The 20,954-nt window shown below is 38.9% G+C and overlaps 1 protein-coding gene across 5 annotated transcripts in view; it reads left to right on the top strand.

Moving 5' to 3' along the window:
- The window catches only part of IFT80 (intraflagellar transport 80), a 169,181-nt gene that overhangs the window by 68,415 nt on the left and 79,812 nt on the right, over window positions 1-20,954 (top strand). For all 5 annotated transcript variants that reach the window (XM_034781309.1, XM_034781306.1, XM_034781310.1 and 2 more), the window contains 3 exons: window positions 2,716-2,825; window positions 6,608-6,697; window positions 10,019-10,156. In XM_034781309.1, coding sequence (XP_034637200.1) covers window positions 2,716-2,825; window positions 6,608-6,697; window positions 10,019-10,156 — 338 coding nt within the window. The remainder of the gene's footprint in view (window positions 1-2,715; window positions 2,826-6,607; window positions 6,698-10,018; window positions 10,157-20,954) is intronic.

Below are 20,954 nucleotides of genomic sequence, written 5' to 3'. Positions count from 1 at the left end.
TTTGTATCCATTCGTTCTCGTGTCCACATTAGTACTAAGCTGGAATAATTCCTCTCCCTCCCTTGTATTAGCCCCTCTGATATATTTAAAGATAGCAATCATATCCCCCCTCAGCCTTCGCTTTGTCAGACTAAACAACCCAAGCTCCTCTAATCTCTTTTCATACGACAGGTTTTCCATTCCTCTGATCATCTTAGTCGCCCTTCTCTGCACCCGTTCCAGTTTGAGTTCATCTTTTTTAAACATTGGAGACCAGAACTGCACACAGTACTCCAAATGAGGTCTCACCAGCGCCTTATACAACGGAAGCAGGACCTCCCTATCCCTACTAGATATACCTCGCCTAATACATCCCAAGTCCGTATTGGCTTTTTTCACCGCCACCTCACATTGTCGACTCATAGTCATCCTGCTTTACTAGAAGACTTGTCAGTTCTGACCAACTGGCAGCACAGGAGAGGGATTTCTTGGACAACATCTCTGTTCTAACACTGAGGAAGAGCAGCAGAAATGGAGCAGGCAAATGCAGGGGTAAAAGCATTTCCTTGTAGAGAAGAAAAAATCTGAAGGCTGCTTGATGCTAAGATATGAAAGAGGACCCCAGATATTATGGGTAAAATTTTCAAAAAGCAACTTAGGCACTGAGTGAGTTAGTGTTAAGTCATTTTTGCAAATGGGACTTTGGCTCGTAAGTCACTTAAGTGCTTTTGAAAATTTTACCCTATAAGTATGCTAACATCTTTTTTCACTTTCACAGTTTTGCACTATCACCCATGGTAGAAATGGTGGGAGTGCTAGTATGAATAGGTAACTTACGTTTTAACAAACATGTTGTCTTGATCTGCTCACATTTTACCTCATTTTGTCTGTTTATTTGATACTTAGCTGTAAATTGAAATTCAAGTACAATCCTGAAGTAAACGTGAATCTCTCAGATTCTGGGTCAGAAACATGAAGAAGTAGAATAATGGAACTTCCTTCAAATTTTAGGGGGAAAAATCAAAAGTGAAATAATGAGTCTTCAGAAATGGTCTTTTCGGGGTTTCCTGACCCTCTGTTCACTAATGCAGCTTTCAAAGGCAAGTACAGTGTTCTTTCATTTTCACAGTTGGTAAGTCTGATCAGAACAGAGTTGTAGTTCAATGCATAATAGCTGAGTGCAGCCTCAATATATGTTTAAACACTTGATAAAGAATAATGCAGGTGCACCAGGATATTAGTAATAATGGAATACAAAGCTTTTCATGACTAGGTCTGTGGTTCAACTCCAGATTGAAATCAATGGCAAGAAGTCCATTGAAGTCAGTGGGACAGGATTTCACTTTAAATGAATTATGTTAATCATTGACCTTGCAAGGACATATGTCTTGATTTTATAATATTTAACAACCTACATGGCGCTGCATCAGGATTTTTTAAAAATTAAATGAATTCACCACTGGTGAAAGACACCAGACTCATAAACCTGAAGATTGAAACTTCCACATATTTCTACAGAATATACAGTGTATATAGCTTGGACAGTGGCAGTATAAGCTCTCCTACTATCACCCCACCAGTGTTCTGGATCTGATCAATATGGACCATACCCGGCAGATGAGAAGTAGTCTCCCATCACAACTTTCTGTAGCTAGTCAATAAATAAGCCAACAAAACATTTTATAAAACACAGAACCATCAAGATGGGCACATGGATAACCAAAGCAACAACCTAATCTTATCATTGTATTCTGTGCCCTCCCTTCTGAAGCCTCATTATTTGTCAGTAGTTGTCAAGTCATGTTTAAATTCAGACTGTAAACCATAAGGGGCAGGGACTGCATTTGTCCATAAAGTCGTATGTATACAAATGTGATTAAAAATAATAACAGTTCAATTTTCATACCCATTTAATCTTTGACCTTTGATAAGCCTGCTTTCAAGGATGCCATTTAGAGCTAAAAGTGACTTGGGCACCTGTATACTTGAAATTGAAATGAGACCAATAATTCATTCCACATAAGCCAATGTACAACCATCAGATGACAATCTTGCCAGAATTTCACCATACATTTTTCACTTCCTCAGGGGCCAGATGATTTCTTTAGATGTTGATGACATCACTGCTTCTGTGGCGGTGTGCACTATCGTGGAAGCCACTAAACATGGCCAGAGCTGCAGTTAAGTTAGTGTGAGGGACAGAGGATGGTCTCCTCCCACTCTTTTTAGCTGGAGGACAGTTTTCTCTCTCCCACACCAACCAGGTAGTAGTCATCTATAACCTCTTCCCATGGCAGCAATTAGCCCAGCTGATGGGAGCAGAGAGATAATTCTCTAAAGAGCTGCCAGCTGGACAGAAAAAGTGGAGAGATGTCCTTCTTTGTAAGGTCCCTGCTTGCATCTTTTAAAAACTTGTAAGAGTTAGCCTACTGGATTCATCTTCACTCCTGTAGCCACCCAGTAGAATCACCAATAGAAGCAGGTGTATTTGTCTTGTTAAATTGTGCTGGTTAGCACCACAGTTGTTCTTAAATATCAATAAGGTATTTAGTAAATATATTGAAATTATTTCTTCTAGCAGTATTAAAACAGCTCTGTTTTATCTCTTCAGTATATAAAAATTCCAAATGTTTCAGCCACATTTCATTTTCTTAATCATTTTAAGTGCCTTTAATAATTTCTGCATGTGTTTTTCAAATCATCTTATAAGATACAATTTTTTCTTTCTTTCTATAGGAACACCAGTTTACTCAGTAGCATGGGGCCCCGATTCAGAAAAGGTTCTCTATACATCAGGGAAGCAGCTGATTATTAAACCTCTTCAACCAAATGCTAAAGTTTTACAGGTATCATTAATATAAAATTTACATAGGCTTCAGTGATATTTTACAAGTGATATAAAGTTTCATATAAGTTATACAATTAAACCACTACACAATTTGGTATGGGCAGAATTTTTAAACTAAAATTAAATAAAAACTAGAAAGAATAAAGACTAGGGCTCCAATCCTGCAAGGAAGTCAGTGGGATTACTCACAGTTCCTAAAGTAAAGCTTGCATATAAATCTGCAGGATTGAGGCCTGGAATTATAGATGTGCTGCAAACCAAGACTGAAATGTATTGGTGAAGATGTGTTGTGAAGCTTTCATAGCAAGCCGTACCTTGCTTGGGCCATTTATATATGTCCTTTATTTAGTCAAAATTCAAAATTTATTTTGACTGTAATATTATAGGTGGTAGCACTGCCTGTTATTAAGGTTGCTTGCCACTTTCCATTATTAGATTGTTTTGAGTTGCTTATATATTAGCCAAACCTTAACCATTTGGGTTACAAAATTTTGGAAAATTTAATTTCTGGCTAGGGAAAATATGTTGTTTTGCACATATTAAAAAAATTGATAACTTTTTCTTTGAGATGCTTGAGTGCCCACTTGCTTTGGAAGGGGGAATTGAAATTTGGAAGGCGGTAGCCTTTGTGTCAGGTATATGCCTTTTATTGTCTTTGTGAAGATCCATCCAAATATGGCTGAATTATAAGCATTTGAAAAATAGCACTTCGCACATATTCACTCAAGACCTGCTAGAGCTTCATAGGTAAATTCCCTAAAGATTCTGTCTATGCTGAGCATACCCAGCCTGAGACTGATCAGGACTCTCCCTGCAATTGTGCACAGAACCAGGCACTAAATTGAAAGCAGGGAGGGGAATTTATTGTCCCCCTTCTGGGCCTAGGCAGCGTAGAGGAGGAAACTGCTTGATTCAAATGCAGAAGAGATAAGATCCAGTCTTGCGGTGGAGCTAATATATAGGTAGAGCCCTGCGCAGATACAAATTTATATCCACGGAACCGCATGGCTCTCCCGGGAACTGCAGTGGTGAAAGGAGCAGAATGTGGGGCTGCCGCTCCCAGGAGCCAGCACCCCACACCAGCAGCTCCTCTGGCACAGCTGTACTGCTCCCAGCCCTGCCATGCAGCTGTCTGCGTCTCCTGTCTGGGAGCATGCACACCGCTTGAACACAAGAGTGCGACCAGGGACAGCTGCCGGTGACCATGGTGCCCGCCCCATTGGGCGGGGCTGGGGGCAGTACAGCTGCGCCAGAGGAGCTGCTGGCGCGGGACACTGGTTCCTAGGAGCGGCGGCCCCATGTTCTGCTCCTTTCGCTGCTGCGGTTCCCGGAAGAGCCTTGTAGTACCGCGGATACCCACATCCACGGGTATAAATTTGTATCCGCATAGGACTCTATATATAGGAGCCAAGAGGGGAGACTGGGACTAGAGGCTGACTGGAGATGGGGAAGAGGAGAAACAAGAAATGGAAGTGGCAAGAGGAATGGAATTGACTGGGCAAGGAGATTGAGATGAGAGGCCTGAGGAGTGAACACTGGACTGACTATGTGAAGAGAATGGGGCTGTGACAAGGAACCATGGGTTGGGAAGAGGCAGGACTGGGACAGAGAAAACATTCGAGGGGATGGGACAAAAGGGGTCAAGCTGGGGTGGGGGAAATGGACGGAAGAATGTGCTCACTAGAGCACACTCCCCTCCAGAGCCTGGAATGGAACCCAATCTTCCTGAGTCTCATCATTCCTCTGCTGTCATCAAATATCTGAAACCCACAGGAAGAATGTATGTCACCCTCCTCTACTGCTGGTCTGCATAGAGGATAACAACAAATGATTGCTATAAGTTACTCAGCTCAAATGATAGAGGTTTCTGCAGTTGAACTAAAGGTTCCAAACCTGCTGATAACCCTTGTGGGTGTCTTTATGATGCCACATGATTAAATGTCTGGTTCTTTAGTTTACTTTTGTAAAAACTAAGAAAATCTCCTTCTTTCATTCAGCCAGACATACCACCTATATTAAAAGAACATTACTAAAATTGCAAAGTCAAGAACTCAAAAGCTAGGGAGTATGAAAGTTAAGGTTACCTGTGCAACCTTAATTTGTCCCTTTTGTGCATATGCATTAGGATACAGTCTTCAATTACATGATCCCTTACTATTTTTTCGACGGGACCAGGGTTTCATTCAGTGCACAGGGTAGACCTGCTCTGGGGATGAATCAGGGTTGTATAGTTTTCTATAAGACCCCTGCTTCATTTGTTACAAAAGTTGGAAGGTGTATAATAATGAGGCAGAGGACTGCACAAAGAGAAGGGATGGTCTTGTGGTTATGGTTATCTTTGCCACAGAGTTCTTCTATGATGCTTGGCAAGTCACTTAAACCAAATGTTTCACAGGTGGTCACTAATTGTGTGTTCCTCTTTTTGTGTGTGTGTCTGACTTGAGACCTAGAGGTCTGATTTGCAGATGTACTGAGCATTCACAGCTACAATTGAATTACCAGTAAATATGCGTTGAACATATTAAGTGCTATATAATACTGAGTACTCTGAAAAATCAGGTTCTAGGAGTCTCAAATTTGGCAACCAAATTTAGTGGACCTTTTGACCATAACCCGTGGCTCAGTTCCCTATCAGTAAAATGGGGATTATGATACCTCCTTCTCTCGCTGGAGTATTGTGAAAATAAATTAATTTATGTTTGTGAAACATTTAAATACTATAGTGATGTTTGTGGTAGAAAATCCCATTAGTACGTTTTTAATTTTGTATTTAGAACAGGATCTGAAATTGAATAGCATTTAGTAAACAAGACCTTGTCTATAAATGGAGATTCTGAAATAGATATTCGGAAACAGCTATTCAGGAATAACTCCATGTGCAGAAACACTTATTTTGGAATAAGAGTGCCTTTTTTCAATTTAGCTTAATCCACTTTGAAAGTGGATTAAAATAAAACAGAAAAAAATTATAATTGAAATTTTGACCATTTTTACTAGTACCTGTCAGAGATGGAAATGGGAGCTTTATGTTGTTGGAAGAGATTTGAGAAGCATGTTAAAAGCTGTTTCACTAGTAAGATATCAGTAATATGGCCAGTCTTCGGGCTCAAGAATCTATGAGGTATAAATAGTTATGTAGCGTTTACCTTATATATTAACATGTCATGTTAATAGTCTCAATAAAGATAGAAGTAAGCAGTAAAAATGAGTGGGAAATGATATTTTAAGGGAAGTGGGGACACAAATAAATGGCTTTTTTGGAGTTTAAATGGAGTTTAAGAAATAGAAATTGATCCATGTTTAAAAAGATGAAAGAACAGATATAAACCACTGTTGAAAAAAATTAGGGAGAGGCCTAAATAGTAACAAGCAGAGGTTTAAAATAAAAAACCCAGAAATTTCAAATAAACAGAAATAGGCTTCAATTTTTTTATAAAAAAAGAAGGAAGATGCAGTGGCTTTAAAAATAAATTTTAAAAAATCCTATTGTAGTTTGGAACATTAAAATTGTGGAGATTCTTAGACATAATATAAGTGCATAATCTCATTATTACCCTTCTCCTCACTCCCCTTTATTGTGTGTTATGTTAAATTAAATTGTAAGTCTCTGCAGGAAGAGACCATGTCTGCTGTGTTTGTACAGTGCTAAGCACAATTGGAACCTGATCCTGACTGGGGCCTATAAATGTTACCAGAATAAAAAACAATAAGTACTAAAAATAATAGTAAAAGTAATTGCTAGATTTAAATGTATACTTAATTTATTTCTTTTCCTGTCAGTGGAAAGCCCATGATGGAGTTATTTTAAAACTCGATTGGAACTCAGTCAATGACCTTATCCTATCTGCTGGTGAAGACTGTAAATATAAGGTGTGTATTGTTTAACTTTAATTACAGTGGATTAAATTATTTAAATAAATATTTAAAGCAGCAACTGAGTAACAATACTAGGCACTACTGACTTTCTCCAACCTTCTCAAGACCTTTCAAACTCAAATCCAATTAGATAGAAAAATTTCAGTGCAATTTGAAAGTTTTCAGGAAATGGCAGCTACACTGAACGAAGAGATTCCTAGCACATGTTAACATAGTACTATTTCAAATGGGACTACATCAGCGCTTGCTAGGTACCTTTTAGACCGCAACAGCAGGGTTTACACGGCACAATTAGAGCACAACACTTTAGAGCGCTCTACACTTTGCACCCCTCTAGTGTGCATTTCTGTACCCGGTAGACAAGCCGTAGCTGCTGAAGGAATATTAAGACTAAGATATGAACTGAGAAAAGTAAAGAAATTACAATTAAAGGGGAAACACAGTTTGTCTTGTTACCTAAATACAGGTGGGATCCTTAGGAAAATTGTATAGATGGCACACTGTTCTCTGTCAGTAATAGAGGGTGCATGTTATGTTTTCCTCCTTAATTGTGAACTTACTTTAATTAGTTAGTATCTGAATTCTAACAGTCTCTCATTTATGTGCTGTGATTTAAAAAAAATCTTTTGAATTATATAGTCTTTCTGTTTAAATCTTCTCTCAGATCAGTGCATACTATGAATGGACTCCCTGCTAATATACTAGTTATAATGGCCCAGATCATCCACTCTGTGGAACAAGGGAACTCACTGAGATCCCTCTGCATCATGCTGTTGGAGGGCAAGGTTTGCCACCTGCAAATAATCTGCCCAGACCTGGCAAATACCTGGGAATTGACAGGAGGCCAAGGGCCATCTTTAACAGAAACCCTCTGCCCATGCTATTGCTCTGACCCCATAACCCTTCAAAAGCCACCAACCCTTCCCCATTCAGGTTTCCTGCCAGCATAGCTCCAGTAGAGATACTTTCCCAGGAAATACATCCTCCCTGGCATGGTTTGCTCCAGGTCCCTGGGGGAGGAGGAATATGTGGCCTCCACCAATAATTCCTAAGAGGGGGACTGATGTACATTTTATCCCCATTGCAGTCATGTTCCCAGCCAACTGTCACCTTCCCAGCTTCCCCCAAGTTCTCTTCTACCTTCTGCACAGACCTGGGGATTCTGTAGTGAGTCTATTGCAGGGTCTGGAAACTGGGGAAATGTGAGCTGATGAAGGGTATGGTAAAAGATCCAGGAGAAGAGGAAATCTGCATGTTGATGATCCCTCCATGTGGTTCTTGAGAGTATGAATTGGGCCAGTAGATTTTAATTACTCTGGTTTTATTTTATTTTTTTCATAAACATACTGTACAGCAAAATAAAAATGTACAAAGTTCAAATTTTATATAAAGAAATTAAAGAGACAGAGTGGGACCAACTTTTGTTGGTGAAAGTGACAAGCTTTTGAGCTACACAGAACTCTTCTTCAGATCTGAGAAAAGTACTCAGAGTGTCACAGCTAAATGCAAGGTGGAACAAATTGTTTAGCATAAATAGTTAACACACATTCTAAGGAACCATTTGTCTGAAATACAAAGAAATGTCATTTGATATGAAAAATTGGTGGAAAATGTAAGAAATGTTAAAGTTTAAATTTCATCTGCTATATTTAGAAGAGAAAATAGAAGTAAAATTATAAAGAAGTGACTATCATTGTATTGAAGTGAGGGTTAACGGTATTCCGTGAACATTTTACTGAGCGGTATGAAATGAGAACTGAGAAGAAGAAAGAACAAGATACATTAAGAAGACAGTGAATTGTAAAGAAAAAGAAGGGAGAAAGGGGAACTAAAACATTTGTCTAAAATAAGTTAGCCAACCCCCATATAACCTCAACTATTTTTCCTGCCCTACACAAATTATTAGAGCTCAGCCTGAGCAAAGAGAAACTTAAAAAAGAAAAATAATAAAAGGACTTTTGTAGCAATTGCTCTCATTTCAAAAACACATTTTTTTCATGTCAGTCTAAGATCTGTTTTTGGAAATGTTATTTTTATCATTTAACTAGATAATAAGTTTTAATTAAAACTTAATTTGTACTTTGATTATTTAATAGAAAAAACTCATCAATATGACAACTTTTATAAACTTATAAGTTACTAATGCATAAAGTGTTCTTGCTGGCATTCTACTGGCAGTGTCATTGGAGGATTTCCAAATTACACTGAGAACCTCATTATCAACTTTTTTTATGAAGAAAAATAATAATACTGTAGTTTTAATAGTTTTAAGATTCAGCAGTAAGAGTCTTACACTTACTTCAAACCTCACATGAACAGCTTGGGAAATGAGATGAAAGATATGTGAGAGGTATATATTTCCATTTCAAAAGATATCACTCATTTTAGTCCCAACGTTACCTTTGTTCCACACAAATTTGGCATCCCCTTGCTTGTATTGGTGAAAAATGTTTACAACAAAAATAAAGAATTATGAAACTGAGGTAACAGTTATTTTGCATTACAGAAGTGAATGCCACAGCATTTTAAGTTTTCTGCATAAATAATTTCTTCTATACCTCAGGTTGGGTTGTTGTTACAAGCAGTCTCCCCCCTTTAGGCCTCAGCAGGTTGTGAGACATGTGAGAATATACAGCCATAAAGATTCTGTTCACTGTCCCCTGGCTTGATTGCTGACTGGCTGTTGATAGTTGATGTGCATGCGATTTTATATTTGATATTACTATACAAATAGAATGATCAAAAGTATTTAGGAAACATACAGGTCTAGGAAAAAACATACAGTAATTCACCAAGAAACACATAGTTAATAGTGCACAATACAGATATCAATATAATATTTCCCATATTTTAGCAAAAATCGGACTTCAGGTAAAAATTATTTTTGTGGAGAGCTGGTTTTCCAAGTAGATGAAGGAGAATGCATTAGAATAACTTAGAAATAGGAATCTGATTTTACAGAGTATTTGTTGCTATAAAATCTTGAGATGATACACAAAAGAAGGGCCCAAACTTCCAAACTTGACTTCATTGGGAGATTTGGGCATGCAAAGAATGCAGGATTGGGCCCAGCTGTTATATTGTGCATACACACACACACACACACACACAAATCCAACTGTTAAATGCATTAGATATCTTTTTTTTCATGTCGCAATTTGTTTAAAAAATAAATATATTTCTACAATTTAAAAATATTTTCAGCTGAGGAAATGATTCCTCTAAAATAAGAAGTCCAAAATAAAAAGAATGATGCCTCTAAAATAAAATATGTCCAAAATAAATTCAGACTGTAATTTATTTTTTCTTTCTGAGGTGTGGGATAGTTATGGTCGTCTACTGTACAGCTCTCAGCCTCATGATTATCCTATAACATCTGTTGCCTGGGCTCCGGATGGAGAATTATTTGCTGTGGGGTCTTTTCATACTTTGCGCCTATGTGATAAAACTGGGGTAAGTAACAGCTCTGACAAAGAAGAGATGTAGTGTTATGCAAATTTATTAAAAATATAGTAAATATTCCAGAGAATACACACGTATAAACATATTTTCATTTGTAGAGAATAGTCCTGGCTTTTTAGTATCTTTCCCCTGGGTGCTTCTGGCTGAGTGATTGTCTCCTTAGTCTGTTTGATGCATTTGTCTCTGTATTTAATGGTGCCTTATGAACACTTTACAGTTTTGTGCAGGGTCAACTAGTTCTATCATATTTTGCCCTTCTTTCTTCACACGTTTGGTTGTTACATCTTCATTAATTTATGCTTCACAATTATATTTTGCAGATTCTTTACCAGATCAGTGTATAATTCTTATTATTTATCCTTTAAAGATACCATCTACACTGGAGTTTCACTCTTGCTTCTCATTCTTCCATAGCTAGACAGAAGAACTTCTCTAGATAAAAGGGTTTGTCTCACAGAATTAGTGGTTGTAGTAGTAGCCAGCATGTGGAAGTTCTCCCTCATCTCAGCCCCTTGTGCATCCATCAGCTGCTGCTGCCTCACCCTCTAGAATCTTCTAACCATTATCTCAACTATGGTCAAAGACTGAAGTCTCTGAAGGAGCTGTTCCCGACTTTCATCAGACAATTGTAGTCTGCTTTTTTGACTTTCAGCTTTTCTCTTCAGGTATTTTGTTCTTGTTGTTGACCTAGTTTTTTGGTTAGTCTCCTGTTAAAACTTAACTTAATTCAGTTTCATGTCGCTTCTTTGGTATTTTAGACTAGATAACTCCAGAGCACTGATTGACAAGATTGTCTTTGTGGATCTGCAGCATTTTGTTCAAAGTTCTTGCCAACCCATCGCATTGCATCAGACTTAAATGAGTTGGGATTCTTGTTTTACTCCCTATCCCTCTTTTCTTGGTGGCGTTTTATCACTTCTCTGAGTTTGACACTTCAAAGCTTGTAGAATTTTGGGGCATTTTCATCAGAACACATTTTGATTTTCTTCACACTGCACTCTACACTTGCTTTGGCACACTCTTCCAACACATGAGCACATTCTGCTAGTGCTTTGAGATAGTTTTTGGCACATTGATTTGGAAGTTTGAAATGCCAAGTAAGTGTCTAAAGACATTTTTTCACACATTTCTTTATTTCAGCAAGCCAACCTCTCCTTTAATCCTAAAGGAGGTAAGAACCTTCAAGAAATGTCAGTTAGGCCAAAGGATGTCAATCATGAATGCGTTTGACTTCTGCATCCTCTGCCTTGGAGTTGAGTAAGATGTGTATAAATGTGAGGTGTGCCTTGAAATGTTACCTAGAGCCATCAAGTTTCCTGAGGAACACACAAAATCCTTCTAGGTACCCTTGAGAGACTCCTATATGTCCATTCTGCAGTTATCTCCAGAGGCTTGCTCCTTCAAGCAGAGCATTCTGAGTCTTTGTTGGCCCCACTCTTGTCAGCACAGACACAGCTTTCCCATAGGGCCAGCAGATCCACTTCATCAGTTATCTTGAAGTTAATTGAACTACCTGTGTTGAAGCAGAGTTCTCTGAAATACACTAATGATTTGCTCTGAGTATATTGATGCATCAAGACGCTAGTACTGAAATTCAACTGTTTTGATGAGGCATTTCCTCTACAAAAGTACTGAGCGTAGGTGGCACAAAGAGAGAGACATTGACTTTTTGACATATCTCTGCTATAGTCCTTCACGCCAAGCAAATCCAAAACAATCACCATATTCCCCTATCTGGTCTGGTGCTGCATTTTTAGAATCTGGATGGAAGCAGTATGTGTTTAGAATCTGGATGGAAGCAGTTTGTGATGACTAAACTAGGCTGATCCTTCAGGTTTGAAGCTGAGGTTGATTTGCCTTTTCTTGCTGCTTGTTTCTATGTTTTATCATTCTTGTTTTTAGAAATCCCTTGAGCTACTTACTCTTCATGAACAAGAATCTGGTGGTGATTATCTTTAAAGAAAGGAAAATTGCTCACTTGTAATTCTGCCTCTTTGAAGATATTATTAGACAGTATTCTTTTTCTCTCTCACATTCACCCTCCTGCCTCCCCTCAGATTCTGGTGTATTTTCTGTAGGAGGTTTTTTTGGTTTTTGATTTGTTTTGTTTCGTTAAATGGTGGGTGTTTTTGTTTTTGTTTTGTTGGAGTTTTGATGGTACAATTTTTTTTCGAACGGTTTATTTTGGGGAGCTCTTCTTTCCTATGCAATTTAGGAACTCACTGGAAGGTTTTGGAGTGTGTGTGTGTGGGGTTGGTCCACATGTGGAGGTGGGATAGCTTGCAGGCCACAATTACCACTGCCCTAGGGTTAAAAAATATATTGAGCTCAGGAAGTTCTGCCCTGTTTGTTATTGGGAGAAAAACCTAAGAGTGAGACTCCTGTAAGATGATTCTTTCAAGAAGCTGAATTCCAGGTAAGAAATATTCTCTCTTCTCTAAGAATATTGTTCGCATTTTCAGACGTGATGAGGATTGCATATTGGCCACAAAGAATCCAAAGTAGACTAAGGTTTCAGTAATTTAAAAAAATGTATGTTTGCAAATTATGTTGTTTAATGGTATTCCCAATATAAGTTGTCCTTTTTAAGAAAAGTAGATCCTGGTATACAACTTCCCTGCTTACCTCTAGGCCTTTGCTTTGTCAAAAAATATTGTAGTTGCATTGGAATAAAATAGTTTTAGGAGTAGGTACAGCATATAAGATTGTACAATTTTTAACAAGTTTCTTAATATTATTACTTATATACAGTAGCCTGAACACAACTTGTTCTTTTCTATTTCTAATTTTGAACAGAATGTTTATTTTATATATCATTAGAACAAGCAATTGAAAGGCATGCTGTACAAGCACAAATATGGGATTAAGAACGGTAAGGGCTAGGCATGTAGAAAGCAACACTGCTAAGAAGTTCTGATGTCTTATTTTCTTGAACTATTTTGACTCTGGCACCATGATAGTCTGGAGGATGAATCAGTTATGTAGAGGATTTCTTCAGAACTCAGTAGGGTTGAATTTGTACCTTAGCAACTGCAAAGACTTCATGGCCAAATTTTTGTTTGTTGGTTTGGTTTGGTTTTGAAAAAATGTATCAGCTTATATCATTTCCTTCCTCAGAAAATACTATGCTTTATTGTTTATAATAATCTTTAAAAATTGTCACTGTGACATGATACAGTATTCTACAAACCTAGCTCTAGAAACAGACTGGTCTATCACTGTTTAAAACATTGTGTCTCTTAATATCAGTACCAATTTGAGAAGAAGGGTCAGTAAGATGAGTTAAGAAGGTGAATTCCCTTAACAAACACAGACTATCTGTGCTAATAGGAGACATGTCCTTGACCTGACCAGAAGCTTTCTTAATAGTTGGTGCTAAATCAAAAATAATGTCTAGCATTAAAAATTAAACTTGCTGATTAATAAATATTTATATAAATCAAACAGCAGAAATATGCATCTGTTAAATTCTTCCCAGTTTCCACCAGTGATTTTGTGTTAATATTTTACTTTATGGTATTTATGGTATATAAATGCTCTTTGAATTTAAAATACAAAAATACTATACAGATTGAAAAATGTGTATGTATACACACTCAAATATCAAACCTTGTCCCTCCCAAACTTGCTGGGTTACTTGAAAGTAGACATAATGTACCATGTTTTCAGTGAATGGCCTCTGCTTTTACCTTGTAAATATCAGATATAAATAAACCTAATTAAGATCTATCCACACACTATAATCTTAATATATACAAAAAATCTTAAAGCTGGGAAAGAAATTTGATCCACTGACAAGTGACTTATTCCGTTGAATATACAGGACTAATAGATTCTGTGAGGAATATGAATAAGGTGCTAAGATGTAAATTCTCAGGTCAAATGAGTTAGTTACATCTTACTTTTTTATTTTAAGCTAGGGCCTTGTCTACATTTATGAGTTTTGCAGTTTTAACTTTCATCATAATTGAAGCAAACAAACTCCCCAGTATAGACATAGTTATACAGTAAAAGTGCTTAGGCGTTGTCTACACTAGAAAGAGTTCTTGTACTGGTATAGTTCATACCAGTTCCCTGAACAAAATAAGTTATACTATCAAAAGCTCTTTTTTTGCTGGTATATCTGCATCTAAACTAAGACTTTTGGTTAGATTCCCCCACAGACCCCACTCCAATTTTAACAGTCATAGCTATGCAAACAAAACTTTTAAGTGTAGACCAGGCTTTATACTAGTATAATTTATTCAAGTTCAGTGAAGAGAAATAGAAAGTGCCTTATACTAGTAAAACCGTGACTACTCTAGGGCTTTAACTGGTATAAATACATCAATAAAAAAACAAAATCACATTTCTTACCGAAGCAGTTTACTGGTAAAACTTTTTAAGTACAGACCAGGGCTAGGGGCTTGTCTTCCTATGAAAATAAATCAGGAATAATATAGGGTGCAAATTTTAAATGGGTTAACTATTTATGATTAACTCCATGTGTGTGTACACTTTTTCTGGAATAGGGGCTGGTCTACACTAGGGTGGGGGATCAATCCAAGATACGCACCTTCAGCTACGCAAATAGCGTAGCTGAAGTCGAAGTATCTTAGATCAAATTACCTGGGGTCCAGACGGCGCGGGATCGATGGCCGTGGCTCCCCGTCCACTGCGCTACCGCTGCTCGCTCTGGTGGAGTTCCGGAGTCGATGGTGAGCGCTTTCGGGGATCGATATATCGCGTCTTAATGAGACGCAATATATCAATCCCGGATAAATCGATTGCTGCCCGCCAATACGGCGGGTAGTGAAGACGTACCCTAAGAGTGTCATATTGTGAATTAGTTTAATCCACTGTGATTAAATTAATTTGGTATAAGGGCATACTTATTCCAGAATAAGAACCTCCACTCATGGAGTCAATCAGGAATAGTTATTCCAGAATAACTCCCTGCGTAGACAAGCCCTAAAGCCCAGGTCATCAAAGGTATTTAGGCATCTAACTCCTATTGATTTCAATGGAAGTTAGGAGCCAAAATACTTTTGAGGATCTGGGTCTAAGTGTCTGCTTCTGTAAGCTGAGGGGACTCCTAGGGTATAATATGGCCAGCTAACATGACTTCAGATATCTATGACTTCACAAACGTTGAGAGGGCTTTCTAGTCATGTTAAGCTAATTCCATTGAGCTGACTTGATTGAGAAAACATGACTTTTTTGCTCTTCGAGACAGGGCAAAATATGTTAGTCTGCATTTTAATAAGGCTTTTCAGTTGCGTTAAGATAACTCACTTGAGCAAGTACAATTGAAAAACCTACCTCTTTTACCTGGCAAGAACTAAGAAGAGATTCCAACAGACTAATAGTAAAAAGCAGGGGTTGAAAATTAAAAAAAAAAAAAAAAAAAAAAGAGAGAGAGAAATTGTGAATAAAAAGCAGAAATAGGTTGAGATTTTATTTATAAAAAATGAAGGAAGAAAGAAAAATGTAAAGGCTTTAAAATTAAATAAACAAATTCCTATTATAGGGAATTCCTGTTATATTCTTTGTTTCAGGAGAAGAGCTTGTTTTCTTACTCGTGACTAGTACTGATCTTTAATTTCCATCTCTTAAAAAAAATCAGGTCTGTCAGATTTTCGTTTTACCACACTATTAAAGATGACTTTCTAGCCAATTAATTAAAAAGAAGGGATGAAAGTCTTACCCCACTCTGTTTCCGGTGTGCCAGTTTTAAGGGGCCAGAGCAGCATAAATGGGTGCTACATTCCCCAGATATAGCTGGGGAGAATTCCCCCAGTGTAGGAACTGGGGACAGCCAGAGCAACCTTGTCTTCACTAGGAAAAAAGGTGCTTTTTACCATGCTAGCTAATATGTGGTAATTAACATGCTTTAAAAATCCTAGTATGGAAACTCACATGTTAACTGGTCAAGGCAAACCCCAGGCTCTCCCTAGTCATTCCCTCAACCTGTTAATATATGTGAAAACTACACACTGTGTCATCCCCCATTAGGATTTTAACTAACATATAGTGGAAAAAACACCATTTTTTTTCCTAGTGTGGATGCACCCAGACTTTCTTCCAAGGACTGTTTCATAAATCCTGGTATAAGGTGTAGAGCTGGGGATGCAAGGGATTGGCGCCACAACACTTAGCTGTAGCCAAAGATTCTGGGCAGTATGGGACAGGTTACACCTATGGTACACCAGAGCACTCTGGTCCTTGTGTCACTCCAGAAACGTGAAGACACAACAGTGTTTTAAAGAGAGCTTAATTCCCCCTCCCTCGTGGGCTATAAATTCTGTGTAGAGCCTCTAAATTAGAGGCGCAGCATAGAATCTCATCCCAGGGTTTGATTTTGTTTTTTCTAGCACCACATTCATCTAATGTTTTAAGTGTTTTATTTTTCTTCTGTAATTTCCTAGTCAATAATGCAACAAGAAAGACTCAGATGACAATGTCAGACATAAAGGGGCCAAACCTCTGGCAGAATCATAAATTTGGAGCCTCTACATCATAATCATCTCAGATAAACAAATATGCTCTGAGAGTACAGCTCCCCTCTTCAGCCAGATTGTAACAGATAGTGTCACGTAATCTTAGTGCACTATGAGTGAAATCTTGCCCTATTAAAATTAACAGGGATTTTTCCATTGACTTCAATAGGGCCAGGATTTTACCCTATGATTTTGGGTATCACTAACATGAATAAGAGAATAATTAATTCTTACCTGTAATGACTGCACATTTGTCATTTGTACACATAAGCTTTGCTGTTTATTTTTTTAAACAAGCCAGTAAACCACCATATATATGCAAGGGATTGGACATATATAGGGATATATATTGGCTTTTAAGAAGAAACTTTTAGAAAAGTTACAAACAGACAAAACACAATATTTTGATACTTTGTTGAATACTAACAAAAACTTTTAGTTACTCTGATAAATATTCCTTGAACATTTATAGTTTTTATTCAAGTATTCTTGTGACATTGCACTCTATATGATTTTATGAAAGTATGCTGATGTGTGTGAATATACTCTAATTAAAATATGCTTCATGCAAAAGGTCTCTTGTAAGGTATCATTACAAAGTTTATAATCTACTGAGTGTGGTCATCCTGTTTGTATAAATGTATCACTCTTGTATCTGAAACTAGAAATATGAAATATAACTCTGAGGGCCTATTGTAATTATGCAAAGTGTGGGCCATTAATGATGGTTTGGAATCTTGATGGCGCCCATCAACCAGGACAATTGACTGTGGATGGCTCTGTTTGCAGGCAGGCCTTCCTGTGAGTCAGGCTGGGAGGAATGAAGGCTTGGGGTCTTACAATGACGTGATCATGTCACCTGAACTGGAATCCATCTTTAATCTGGTGTTTTTCCATTGAGAAGGAGGGGTGGGAATCCAGAGGGACAAAGGATTCCCGCCTTATGCAAAAGATATATAAGTGGGTGGAACATAACAAAGTGGGTGGCCATCATGAGAAATCCCCTAGCTACCACCTGAGCTTGAACAAGGGCTGGACCAGGGGAAAGGATTGTGCCCAGACTAGGAAGGTGTCCAGTCTGTGAAAGAAACTTATTGAAATATCCCTGAGAGTGAGATTTTATCTGTATTCAGTTTTATTACTGTACTAGGCTTAGACTTGCATGTTTTATTTTATTTTGCTTTTAGTAATTCACTTTGTTCTGTCTTTACTACTTGAAACCACTTAAATCCTACTTTCTGTATTGAATAAAATCACTCTTTACTTATTAATTAACCCAGAGTATGTATTAATACATGGGGGGGGGGGGGACAGCTGTGCATATCTCTCTATCAGTGTTATAGAGGGCAAACAATTTATGCGTTTACCCTGTATAAGCTTTATACAAAAGCTTTATACAGGGTAAAACAGATTTATTTGGGGATTGGACCCCATTGGGAGTTGGGCATCTCAGTGTTAAAGATAGGAACACTTCTTAAGTTGCTTTCAGTTAAGTCTGCAGCTTTGGGGCACATGGTTCAGACAGTGGGTCTGTGTTGGAGCAGACTGGCGTGTCTGGCTCAACAAGACAGGGTGCTGGAGTCCCAAGCTGGCAGGGAAAGCAGGGGCAGAAGTAGTCTTGGCACATTAGTTGGCAGTTCCCAAAGGGGTTTCTGTGATCCAACCAATCACAATTCTAAGCACTTTACAGATATTAATGAATTGTGCTTCACAATACCTGGGAAGTACCATTATTTTTGTTTTATAGATGGGGAAACTGAGGCACCCTATTTCATGGTAGTTGATGTCTTCTCCAAGGCACCTATTATATGTAATAGTGCTAGAAAAGAATCCAGATTTTCTGAATCTGTCTGTGCTTTTCTTACTAGGTAATGCTTCCTCTCACTGAACCATTGATCAACTCACTTATCCTTCACTCATTTTGGCAACACTTCACTGTTTAGAGACCAAAGTATTAAGTGCCTTTCAAATATATTAGGGAGTTTGACCTTTGAATCACACCTACCTTCAAATATGCTTTTGATATAATTATATTTAAAATGCCTTTTTGAGGCCTCAATGTTTTTCTTTAAAATATGGCTAGCCTGGAATTACAAATACATTCCATAAAGAAAAGCTGTTAAGAAAATGTTAATGCTGCACAGTTAAGTACTCTAAAGGCAGGAAATGACAAGGTTTGGTTGCATTTGCATTAACTTTCTCATCGTGCATATGCATTTAGTCTTTACATGATTGTATACTATTTCTCAAATATCATACTGAAATGTTGCACAGTATCATACAATGGCAATGTTAGTAGCTCACAGAAGAGAAGGCCAGAATCATTGCATTGGCTACACATATTGAACAGCTGTAATAAGGGACTCCCCTTTTTATGCTTCTGTGTGCATGCAATATGTCTCCTCCCATTTCACAGCATCACTCATATGTATAAGAGCATTACTGAGTCCATAGTTTTTAAGACGAGAGAGAAAAATACGGCATGTGATATACAAAGATGATGTAAGTACAAAGAGAATACATGTTTATCTAAAAAGTGTTTGGATATAGTGCAGGGGTCGGCAACCTTTCAGAAGTGGTGTGCCGAGTCTTCATTTATTCACTCTAAGTTTATGGTTTCGTGTGCCAGAAATACATTTTAACCTTTTTAGAAGGTCTCTTTCTATAAGTCTATAATATATAATTAAACAATTGTTGTATGTAAAGTAAATAAGGTTTCAGAATGTTTCAGAAGCTTCATTTAAAATTAAATTAAAATGCAGAGCCCCCCAGACCCGTGGCCAGGAGCCGGGCAGTGTGAGTGCCACTGAAAATCAGCTTGTTTGCCTCCTTCGGCGCACGTGCCATAGGTTGCCTACCCCTGATATAGTGACTGTGTTTGGTAAAGGCATTCATAAGGAGATCTGTCACAACAGAGCAATATTCTCAGTGTCACCAGGCCTAACTTTTAAGCATCTAGAAAATCACTGGGATTCACAAAACCTGAGTTAAGTACCTAGGCTCCCTATATAGTGAATGGGGAGACATAGGTGGCTCAGAATGGGATGCACAAAAGCCAGCATGCTAGGAGGCACCTTGCCTAAGATAGCTGATGGGAGGTACCTAGCTGAGGGGCGTATGTTAAGCCCAACCCCTCTCTCAGAGATGGGTGCCAAAGTCTGGGCTTCAGGAGGCACCTCCTGCTTGGGATTTTCAACTGAAAACCATCTCTTAGTATTATGTGCCTGGTGGAGGAGGTCCTCCCTCATAACTTTTAGCTCAGTGGTTAGGGTACTCACCTGGGATGTGGGAGACTCCTGGTTCAAGTTCCCCCTCCACCTGAGAGAGAGAAGTGAGTTGAGCTGGGATCTGCCACCTCTCAGGAGAGTGCCCTACCCAGGAGTGGCAGAAGGTCCCTAAAAATGAGGGGACCACTGGGACTCGAACCATGGCACTGCCCCTTCCCTCCAAGGCAGCGCCCTCATGCAGCCCCTTCTCCCTGAGCCCCCACCCTCCCTCCGCCCCTGCCCCCCCAAACCACCCCCTGCTCACTTCTCTCTGCCCCTTCCTCCTGTCTCTCCCTTATGGCTGGTAAAAAGTTGGGGGGCCATGGCCCTCCTCCTCCTCCCCATTCCGGCACTCTGGCCCTAGCTACTGGGCTATGGGCTATTCCACTGTGGGGCTCCATCAGTCTCTCCATTAAAGCTCTGTGTGCGCGCTCTCTCTCTCTCCCACTCTCTTTCTGGCCCAATGCACTGTAGATCAGTGTTCCCAAAACTTTTTATGTTGTGCCCCCCCTTACCTGTAACGGAACATGTCCGCATCCTCTCCCCACCCCGGGAGCTGGGGGTCTGGGCAAGGAGCCAGGGGTTGTGGTGTGAGCAGGGGCCGGGAGCGGGAGTGGGGCTGTGGCCAGGGGCCGCGGCCAGGAGGCCAGTGCCGGAGCAGGGTTGGGTGGCAGAATTTTTGGACCAGAGAGAGAGAATGACTCTGTGGCCTGATGGTTAGAGCATGCATGTGGGAGCTGGGAGACCTAGGATCTAGTTCCCCTGCTCCCATTATTTTGTTAATTATTTTTCCACAGTGGGACAGCTTCTACGGGAGAGACTGAGAGCCCCCCACACCAAAATATCCTGAACAGTGGGTAGGGCACTCACATGAGAGGTGGCAGAGCTCAGTTCAAATTCCTTCTCTCACACAGATAGAGGGAGGACTTGAATCAAGGTCTCCCACATCCCAGGTAAGTACCCTAATCACTTGGCTAAAAGTTATGAGAGAGGTCCTCCTTTCTCTCCCAGCTGCTTTGTGTAAGCTTGTCTATAAGTAGGGCC

The sequence above is a fragment of the Trachemys scripta genome, chromosome 9, assembly GCF_013100865.1.
Source record: "Trachemys scripta elegans isolate TJP31775 chromosome 9, CAS_Tse_1.0, whole genome shotgun sequence".
Classification (NCBI taxonomy): Eukaryota; Metazoa; Chordata; order Testudines; family Emydidae; genus Trachemys; species Trachemys scripta.
Note: the sequence above shows the minus strand (reverse complement) of the source record. Positions and strands in the feature narration are given on the sequence as shown.